This window comes from Silurus meridionalis, chromosome 13 (genome assembly GCF_014805685.1).
Source record: "Silurus meridionalis isolate SWU-2019-XX chromosome 13, ASM1480568v1, whole genome shotgun sequence".
NCBI lineage: Eukaryota > Metazoa > Chordata > Actinopteri > Siluriformes > Siluridae > Silurus > Silurus meridionalis.
This window is the reverse complement of record NC_060896.1, coordinates 10,704,625-10,715,171: the sequence shown is the minus strand read 5'-3', so window position 1 is coordinate 10,715,171 and position 10,547 is coordinate 10,704,625. Positions and strand designations below refer to the sequence as shown.

The following is a 10,547-nucleotide window of genomic DNA, read 5'->3' as shown; positions in this document are numbered from 1 at the left end:
ACACTATATTTATGTTTGTATAAGAAAATACATAAGATTATACAAAAGGTACCATGAGGGTTACCACCCAAGTGGGGAAAAAATTATCTCCTGTTTTCTAGGGGTAACTAAAAAACCTAAGAAGAATCAATGATTACATATTAAACCTAGAATTTTTTTTTTCTAGGTCAAGAAAATGTCAACAAAAACATTTTTGAAATAGAAGCTAAAATGATATCATAATAAAGGTAGGGTACATTGTTTTCTTTTAGCCAGGGAAGTGATTATGCATTACCTTTACTTAGATCCAAATATGTAACTTGAATTATTTTACAGATGTATAAGAAAAAAAAAAACTTGGATAGATAGTAGTCTTTACAGTATACAATATTTCTATGGCTACAAACAGGATTCTTATACTGTATATGATTCCTCAATACTTTAGTACTAAATAGTACAGTGGAGTATGTGTAGTATAGTCATGCTATTTAGTATGCTAGTGTGGATGGCGTGTACGCGCTCTGTGGGCGGGGCTAATGTATGTACCTGCTCACGGCGCAGACGCGGCTCAGTTTTTCGCAGGTATTTTCAGTCATAGGTGTGTCGAAGAAGCTGATAATCACTGTAGCTTGTACCTGAAATAAGAACCCATTTTTTTTTGTTGTTAACATTTTTTTGGCAGACAATGACGCAGCGTTCGAGACCCGGTTATTACCGCCAGGAAGTGAATAAAACAATTTGGGAAGTACCTGAAAGATTCAAAGATTTAAGACCTGTTGGGACGGGGGCTTATGGTACAGTATGGTGAGTGGGATTCACCTTCCACACTGCATTATTCATACGCCATTTTATTATCACAAGTTGTATAGTCTCATTATATTGTTGTATATTTTTGTATTGTACTGTTGAAAAAGAACACGGTTGCTTGGCTAACTGGGCTTTGACACGGTGTGGGTTTTTTTTATAGTGTGGTATAAAAAGTCATTTCCTGTTCTGGTACTGAGCAAATAGTAGATGAAGATTGGACAAGCTCAAAGCAAACTCTTCAGTCCTGTCATGGCCTGTATGAAATACCAGTGAAATAATCACCCAGGCCATTATTTATCCTATTGTTGCTCCATTTCTTTTTTTTTTTTTTTTGTTTGTTTTTGCCCTGAATTTTCCCACGCACATTCTTTAATTCCCAGCATGGTCCTTCTTGTCGACCTTGGTGAGAAACTAAATGACTTGTTTGGGTTTGAGTGCTGAGTTGGCCTTCAGTGTATATAGCACTTTTTCACTGCTTTTGTTTTTACAAAACTTAATGTAATTATTGATTACAAAAACACCTCAATGTATGTAAATGTATGTCCCTAGCTCAGCTCAGGACCGCCGAACAGGGACAACGGTTGCTATCAAGAAACTGCTCCGGCCTTTCCAATCAGAACTCTTCGCCAAGAGGGCTTACCGGGAACTCCGACTTCTCAAGCACATGAAGCACGACAATGTGAGTAACACAACTTGCTGTGCGCCTTCTCCGTGTGGACGTGTTGATCTGAACTCATATCTGTTCACATTATTTACCTGCAGGTTATTGGACTGCTGAATGTTTTCACTGCTGACCTGTCACTGGACCGATTCCAAGATTTGTAAGTTTAACTAGAATCATGACCCACTTTTTAAATAAAATCTAAAAGATCATGAATGCATGCCATCATTGACGTTTGTATTTTCTTTGTAGTAGTTTTGATAAAGCTATTTTCTCTCTCACACAGTTACCTGGTTATGCCCTTCATGGGTACTGATCTTGGTAAACTAATGAAGACAGAGAAGCTTTCAGAAGACAGAATTCAGTATCTTGTCTACCAGATACTAAGAGGATTGAAAGTTAGTGTCTTCTATATTTGGGTCTTTTTGCACTCTCTCTTATACCCACGTAGACACATACTTATGTACGATATTTTCTCTTGTTCGCAGTATATCCATGCTGCTGGTATTATCCACAGGGTATGCTGCATACATTTCTATATTCTCCTACACACCACTGGATTCATAATGCATTGTTGATCATTGCTTATATTTGTCATTTACAGGATCTAAAGCCAGGCAATCTAGCCATCAGTGAAGACTGTGAGCTTAAGGTAGCATAGCATATCATATCATGTATGATTTCATGCCTGATCAGCATTTCAGCAGGTGGTAATGTTCCTTATATAATTCTATATATTTTTTTTCGTATGCAAGATCCTGGATTTTGGTTTGGCCCGTCAGACTGATAGTGAGATGACCGGCTATGTGGTAACTCGCTGGTACAGAGCTCCTGAGGTCATCCTCAACTGGATGCACTACACACAGACTGGTGAGTCATATAATTGTGTAGCTATGGTCCTTTTTTGTCGCCCAAGGAGCTCAGGGCTTTAAGATGCTGAACTTTAGATTGGAAGGTTTTGAGTTGAGCAGTAGTAGCAAATCCCTTCACCCTCAACTGCTCAGTTGTATAAATGAGATAATTGGAAGTTGCTTTGGCAAATGCTGTAAATAGATATATCGTAATTTCCAGACTATTAAACGCACCCAAATATAAGCCACACCCACTGAATTTGACAAAGATTTTTATTTTGAACATAAATACGCCGCACCTGTCTATAAGCTGCAGGTGTCTACACTGAAACTAATGAACTTTACACAGGCTTTATTGATAGACAGTTTCTGTTACACGGCTTGTATCTAAACAGTAGCCTACCAAGAACGTCATTGTTCACTGTCTTCCTCCTTCCTTTCACAACAATTACTCTCTGAAATTTTTCTTTTGGCATCGTCGTGCGTTTAAAAATCACCATCGGTGAAGCTTTTCTCCCGATGCCGTGCAGTTCAGAACACAGGTGAAGTGTGTTTTTTCATGCCCGGTTGTTTTCAGCGTGACGAATGATTCACATTTCCTGTTGACAGTCCGAGTGAGAGGCAGGTCAAACGTTTTATGATGTGGTGCGGCCAGATTCAGTGGGAGCGCATCTAATTTAATATAAAGAGTTTCATTGGTTCACCTGAAGCCGATCTGCAATTTCATTGGTCTAATGTTATGGGGCTCAGTTTTTTGGCTTGAAGCTCGTGAAACTGGGAGAAACCCCAGAAAAATAAAAAGTAGCGGCTTATAGTCCGAAAAATACGGTAAATCAAACCCACCTTACCTGTACACCACAAAATTCTATCTGTATAGTATTTTAAAAGCATTCGGATTGATGGTCTTCCTGTTGCTTCTAATGATACTGCATTCACCAAACCTCAGAAGTGGGAAATCAGAACTAAGAATTAAATCTTCTGCTCAATCATGCTGCTGTATCCACTGTAGTAGGGATTCAGTTGTTTTGTATGTTTTTGGCTTGTTTTTTTGTTTTCTTTGTATTTCCCCATAGTTGAAACTTATTTGTAGATGTAGTCAATTTTGCTGATGTAAATTTTTAAGCTCTTTATGCATTTCCAATGTTTGCAGCATCTATGATCCATCAGATGTATTCAGCTGTGCTTATAACACATACGTTGCTTCAAGCCTGAAGTTAAAGTTATGAATAATAATAATTCAATTTCATTCCACTTTTTTTGACAAAGGCAACCCAAACTTTTGTATCCTGAATCACAGTTTCTTCAGGGGAATCTCCTGATGTTTCTAAGCCAGATGTTATATATAGGCTTTATAGCAGGCCCTGGTTCAGCCCTCTGAGCTTGATACAGTGGGAACTCCCTGAAAAGCTCTAAGAGCTGCATATCTTCTGGTTGTCCCATACCACAGGGGAATTTTAGGGAAGGCCTTATTTTTCAGCTTAATGACTTTCCACACTGTTGGTGTCAGCTATGACATGCACTTAACAACCTTCTGATCATTGATTTTGTTGCTGCCAGTCAGGATGGGTGTATAAAGGAGAAATAATTTCAGAGATAAAACATACATTTGTTTCTAACCAAAGCTGAAGCAGGGGTGGGTCATATGAAAATGTTGACAAAAACTGTAATGCTTCCACGATCTTGTTTTTTGCAGAGTGGTGTGAACCAAATTTTAGCATATTTGCCAGTCCTGTGCTGTCCTGACAGGCACAAAACTAAACTACTTGTAACCAAGAATAGCGGTTTCCTGATATACCTTGTCTTGTGGGTTGTTTTGTTTTGTTTTGTTTTGTTTGTCAGCATGCCAACACAGAAAAGATGGTGTGTAAAATTTCCACATCAGTTCTGTGGAACTGCTGGATTCACACAACAGGCAGAGTGCAAACAAAAGCTATTTACAAAATGTGGGCAAGACAAACTTCACTACCAAGAAGTGTAACAAAAGCCAGATAACACAGGGGGGTGCACTTGAGTATAACAGTTCTTCAACCAGAAACATTACTGAATTATAGACGTGCATCTCAATAAATTAGAATAATATTAGAAAGTTGATTTATTTTAGTAATTCAATACAAAAAGTGAAACTCAGATTATATAGATTCCTCCCACACAGACTGATATATTTTAAGTGTTTATTTTTTGTAATTTTAATGATTTTGGCTCACATTTAATAAAAACCCACCAATTCACTATCCCCAAAAAATAAAAAATAAAAGTATGTTAATTTACTGTACATTTCCTCAATACTTAGTAGGGGCTCCTTTGCACTGCCTCAATTCAGTGTGGTATGGAGGTGATCAGTCTGTGGTACTGCTGAGGTGGTATGGAAGCCAGAGTTTCTTTGACCGTGGCCTTCAGCTCATTTGCATTTTTTGGTCTCTTGTTTCTTATTTTCCTCTTGACAATACCTGGTGGTTCAGGTCTGGTGAGTTTGCTGGCCAGTCAAGCAACACCAACACCATGGTCATTTAACCAACTTATGGTGCTTTTGGCAGTGTGGGCAAGTGCCAAATCCAGCTGAAAAATTAAATCAGCATCTCCATAAAGCTGGTCAGCAGAGGGAAGCATAAAGTGCTAAAACTTCCTGGTAGACGGCTGTGCTGACCTTGGACCTTAAACTTGATAAAACACAGTGGACCAAAACCAGCAGATGACACGACTCCCCAAACCACCACTGACTGTGCTTTACACTGGACCTCAAGATTTTGTGCCTCTCCTCTCTTCTTCCAGACTCTGGGACCTTGATTTTAAAATGAAATGCAACATTTTCTTTCCTTTCATCTAAAAAGATGACTTTGGCCCACTGAGCAACAGTGCAGTTCTTTTTGTCCTTTTTTCAGGTAAGACACCTCTGACGTTGTCTCTGGGTCAGGAGTTACTTGACACAAGGAATGCATCAGTTGTAGCCCATGGATATACGTGTGTGTGTGGTGGCTCTTAAAGCACTGACTCCAGCTGCAGTCCACTCTTTGTGACTCTCCCCCAAATTCTTGAATGGGCTTCGTTTCATTTTTTTTTTTTTTTTTTTTTTTTTTTAAAACACATTTTTTTCCTTCCATTCAACTTTCCATTTCTGAATTTCTTCTGGAGAACTGTCAAGTCAGCAGTCTTCCCCCATGATTGTGAACCTCTGCAGGTGTTTTGAGTTAAGTAGCTGATTAAAGTGTGAGTCTCCAATAATGAACTTTTTCACTATATTCTAATTGTCTGTGTTGCTGAATTTTGGGTTTTTATTAACTGTAAGCCATAATCATCCAAATGAAAAGAATTAACACTTAAAATTAGGGATGCACCGAATATTCGGCCACTGAATATTTTCTGCCGAAAATGGCCCAAAAGTGCATTTTCGGTTTTCGGCCGAAAGACTTTGATCACCGAAAAAACGCGGCCGAAACAGTTTGTTGTGATGACGCAAACAGAAACTGCGGCCCGCACGTGCATGTCTAAAGCAACATGTCTGCGGTGTGGACGTATTTTAGTATATCTGAGAAAGACCTACGGATAGCGATTTGCAAAACATGTAATGCCGAAATTTCGTCTGCAAAGACTTTCTCCACTTCGGGTTTAATTTGAAATCCAAACATCCCGATCGCTATGCTGAATATGAGAGGAACGCGGCACAGAAAAGCAAAACCCCTCCGAGCATGCGCACTCCGTCTGTGGCGGACGTTTTTGAAAAGGCAGGAAGTTTCCCAGTGATAGTGTTGTATTGTATCTTTAAGCAGTTCCACTTGTTCTGAATGCACTTTGTTTTTATGAAAGAACATATTTAATTGTACAACCTTTCAGCAGGCCAGAGGGACTGTACATTATTATTTAATGTACACATGAGTGCATTTAAGTTAAACATTTAAGACTAAATTTTAATTTATTTTATCCTGTGCATTGTTGCAATGTGCTATCAATAAATATTTTCATAATTTGTAATTGACTTATTCTTTAAAACTTTAATATTAATTTATGCAATTGAAATGCCTTGATTTTAGTAAGGTTAGTACACAGTCATAGCCATAAATACAATGGTAATAATAATTGGCATAATTTCTTTCGGTGTTTCGGTTTTCGGTTTTCGGCCTTGCTTTCCTCTTTTTCGGTTTTCGGTTTCGGCCAAGAATTTTCATTTCGGTGCATCCCTACTTAAAATATATCAGTCTGTGTGTAATGAATCTATATAATATACGGGTTTCACTTTTTGTATTGAATTACTAAAATCAACTTTTTAATGATATTCTAATTGATTTAGATGCACCTGTATATAACTATAAATGCATCTAGCATCTGGCCAATGATATAAACCTAATCAAAATGACAGAAATTAAGGGTTTTAATTGACTTTCTCGAGGTTAAGTTTATTTGTTGAGTTATATTTTAATCAATAGGGAATTGATGATCCTTATTATGGATCATGATTTAGCCTGAAACACAAGAAACCACCTTCATTTAAGTACCTACAATGTATAACACTCCCTCTAATTCTTTAGCCCTGATCATTTGGACCTTAAGGTACAGAAAGGCATGCATCAAACCTATCCTCTGTTCTGGAGGCAAACAAACGCTTCTGTAAATCACTTTGAATCAGGTTTTCTACCAAACAATGGGTTGAACATTAAGCTGTACCTGAAAGATCCCATGTTTCAAATATCCATTTTTGTTGAAGCATACCTTTCTCTTTCTTTTCAGTGGACATCTGGTCTGTTGGCTGTATCATGGCAGAGATGCTCATTGGAAAACCACTGTTCAAAGGACATGATCGTATCCTACCCTCCTATAATTATTGCACTGCTTGGCATCACTGCTGAATGTCTTTGAGCTTCCTTACATGCACTACAACAGCATTGTAGCCAGTGATGCTTATATATGATCCTATGTACTTTTTGCATTGTGTTTTTTTTTTTTTTTTTTCTCCTTGACCATTTCGTGTCAGATCTGGATCAACTGACTGAGATCATGAAAATCACAGGAACACCTACGCAAGAGTTCATCTCCAAACTGCAATCCCAGGATGTGAGATATACTCACTGTTTTACTCTGTAGCTCTATGTAGAATCAGAATGGTCTTTTATTCAACACTTGACCATTTGCATAATGAGATCTGAATGCTATTTTTTTTATACCAGGCTAAAAATTATATACAGAAGATGCCCAAACTAAGGAAGAAAGATCTTCAGATTTTGCTGCCAGACACCAACCCTCAAGGTATAAATAATTTATTATTTTTTTTTTTAAATCCTGACACCTTTGTGCATACAAGCAAGCATCCTAAAAAAGTACAAATGAATAATTATACTTTAACGTGTGTGTATATATAAGGAATATATTTAATCAGTGCAATGTTCTTCAACTATAGGTTAAAAAAAAAATCTCTTTTTTTAATATTATTATTATTTTATTTTTTAAGGATAATACTAAATGAGGTCAAAATCACTCCAACCTTATAATATAAAGATGTCGGCATAGAAGTCAAATTTAGTTCATAATTTAAATCATATTCATTCTTGTGAACTATAAATGTTATTTGATGTCTACAAACATTATAAATAAACAAACAAAAGTATTTATATATTGTATATGTTTTAAATGACATGCCTATTCCAATAAAAAGTAGCAGTTTATTTTAGGCAGTCAGTATGCTGGTGTCTTACTGTGTATTTGGAATGTAATTTGCAGTTAGTGGAAAATCTGTCATACAGTGGAAAATGTTATTTATTTTAATTATTGCCTGGAATGAACAATACTTGAATATATGTGATGTTTATTCCCTGCAGCAATTGCTGTGCTAGAGTCCATGCTTCTGCTGGACCCAGAAAGCAGAGTGACAGCAGCTCAAGCTATGGCTCTGTCCTATTTCTCTGAGTATCGTGAGCCAGAGGAGGAGACTGAAGCTCCGCCTTACGATCACTCACTAGACAATGCTGAGCAGTCACTGCAGCAATGGAAACGTAAGTGCTGGACATGAGTTGAATTTAATGCATGGTGAATCATTTCTGAACAGTGAAGCCAGGCATGCATGTGATTTTTATCATCTTGTTCACTGCATACAATTTACACAGTCATGTTTGTGATTTATATTCTCATATTGTGCAAAAATAATTGTTAGAATGTAGACATGAATCAAGATCCCTATAGACATTTCTGTCTGTATTGTCAGTTATTTAAAAAAGCTTTGCTGGATCTGGTAAAACGAAGGATATTGTGTGCTGGTCATCCTTGAAATGCTTATACACACACAGGTCATGTTATGTGAAAAGTGTTTTATTCCCTTTGCAAAGTTTATCTAGTTTCTGCCTGTCATGGTCTCATGAGGAAGGACTGTCATACCGGCATGTGTGTTGCTGCAACAGCTCAATAACACTATATCCTATCTTTTCACCCATATGTTGACATTTTATTTTGCTGCCATGTGCAGATGCTTAAGATATGTCTTTACAGTATATTTTGGGAAAACAGTTTATGAGGTGTGAGTTTATGCTGACGTTGCAAGTTTGACCAATTAAAAAAAAATCTCATCTATTATGTAAATCTGAGATCTTTTCTCCTTTCAAAAAATTGGTACATATTTAAAGATGGGATTAAGCAAGTCTACTTCTGGGCAGCCCATTTAGATTATTCAACTCATTAGTGTGTAGTTAATGTAGTTAATTTTACTACATTGTCTTAGTGTTATACTGCAACATCTAGACCTCGCCTGCCTAATTCTCAACAAACAAATGAATACTGCTAAAAGGATTAACAATATATGCTGTTTTACTGTGCATACTTGGATATGGATGTTGATCACTTATGGCTTTTTCCAAATCATGTTAATATTTGCTATTATTTGGTGATTGTCACATTGGTTGTTAAGTCAAACTTAAATCATAAAGTCTAAAAATATGTGTGAAGATTAAGTGACTGCAGAAATGGTCTGATCCCGAAAAAAAGGTGTCTCGCACAACAAGGATATCAGTTACTGGATCCTTATGCCTAATGAATGGAAAAGCATGAAATTGGGTTAAAAAAAAAACATTATTTTCTGTTCAACTGCATAAATATATATCAGGACTGGACTATAAAAAGTGTAACTATTCCATCTGTACTGTTTATCAACTGAAGAAATTCTGTCTTAATTCATAGTCTCCCATTAGCAATGTTCATCTAGTAGCTTACAGTCTGGCAACCTGGGCTTAGTTATTGCATACTGATTTTTTGTCTCTCTTTCTTTTTTCTCTTCTGCCTTCTTGTCTTTCTGTCTCTCTCACCCATTCTCTTTTTTTCTCTCCAGGACTCACTTTTAGTGAGATACTTACCTTCCAACCTCCACCTCTGGGACCAGTACAGAAAGAGACATCGCTCTGAGGCGGAACCTTTCCACATTTAACTCTGAAACATCTCAAGCCAAGTGTGCTCCATGTGATGCATAGTATTGTGTATATAAACTGTATACTTGGACTGTACAGCAGATTCTGTATTCCAGTCAGTTCTGCTGTGTGGTCAAACCAAAACAAAACGTGTTTTTATTAGGACACTGCATGGACACTTTTTGATGTACTGGATCACAAAAAGGCACAGATGCAATAATTTCTATTAGCATGTGTTTATGTCTAGAATTTTATGATCTGTGGTACAGTGACATTTGAGACAATTCATCTGTTAAAACAATTATTTTACAAAGTATTATTAAAATTTAATTTGCTGCAATGAATTGTCTGTAACCAAACAGCTTATTCTGCAATAAAGACAATTTGGTTTATGGATTTTTATTATTTTCTTGTTATAAATTTAGTCGTCTTCGTCTTTTTTCAGCTTCTACCATTAGAGGTCGCCACAGCGGGTCATCCGTCTCCATACCCCCTTTTAATCCAGTCCATCCATCCAAACCTTAACATCTTTAGCTCTGCCTCCTCCTGCTTTTTACTCAATGCCACTGTCTCTAAACCATACATTATCGCAGGTCTCACCACAGTCATAAACTTTCCCTTTCACTTCTGCAGATACCCTTCTATCACAAACCATCACTCTTCTCCACCATGCCTGCACTCTTTTCTTCACTTATCTAACACACTCTCCATTACTTTGCACTGTTGACCCCAGGTACCTAAACTCCACCTTCACAACCTCTTCTTCACTGTCCTCTCTCTCATTCACACACATGTACTCTGTCTTACTCCAACTGACTCCACCTAAAACCAGTCTGTCAGTCCTACTGCACACTTTACTGCTGTCACACTGTC

General features: G+C 37.3%; 1 protein-coding gene across 1 annotated transcript; it reads left to right on the top strand.

The window, feature by feature from the left end:
* The first annotated feature begins 491 nt into the window (after positions 1 to 491).
* Positions 492 to 10,070, top strand: mapk12a (mitogen-activated protein kinase 12a). Its single transcript, XM_046865045.1, has 13 exons — positions 492 to 561; positions 662 to 783; positions 1,336 to 1,465; positions 1,549 to 1,607; positions 1,734 to 1,845; positions 1,936 to 1,965; positions 2,052 to 2,099; positions 2,203 to 2,317; positions 7,018 to 7,089; positions 7,262 to 7,341; positions 7,455 to 7,533; positions 8,103 to 8,276; positions 9,599 to 10,070. The coding sequence occupies exons 1-13, from the start codon at positions 520 to 522 to the stop codon at positions 9,670 to 9,672; spliced, it is 1,137 nt and encodes a 378-aa protein (XP_046721001.1). The 5' UTR covers positions 492 to 519; the 3' UTR covers positions 9,673 to 10,070.
* Positions 10,071 to 10,547: the final 477 nt, after the last annotated feature.

Bases quoted from the DNA above. Each gene is read 5' to 3' on its own strand.
- mapk12a (XM_046865045.1), top strand. From the start codon at position 520: ATGTACCTGCTCACGGCGCAGACGCGGCTCAGTTTTTCGCAG. The intron at 2,100-2,202 runs GTAGCATAGCAT...TTCGTATGCAAG, and splicing joins GTGAAGACTGTGAGCTTAAG to ATCCTGGATTTTGGTTTGGC. The intron at 7,534-8,102 runs GTATAAATAATT...TATTCCCTGCAG, and splicing joins GCCAGACACCAACCCTCAAG to CAATTGCTGTGCTAGAGTCC.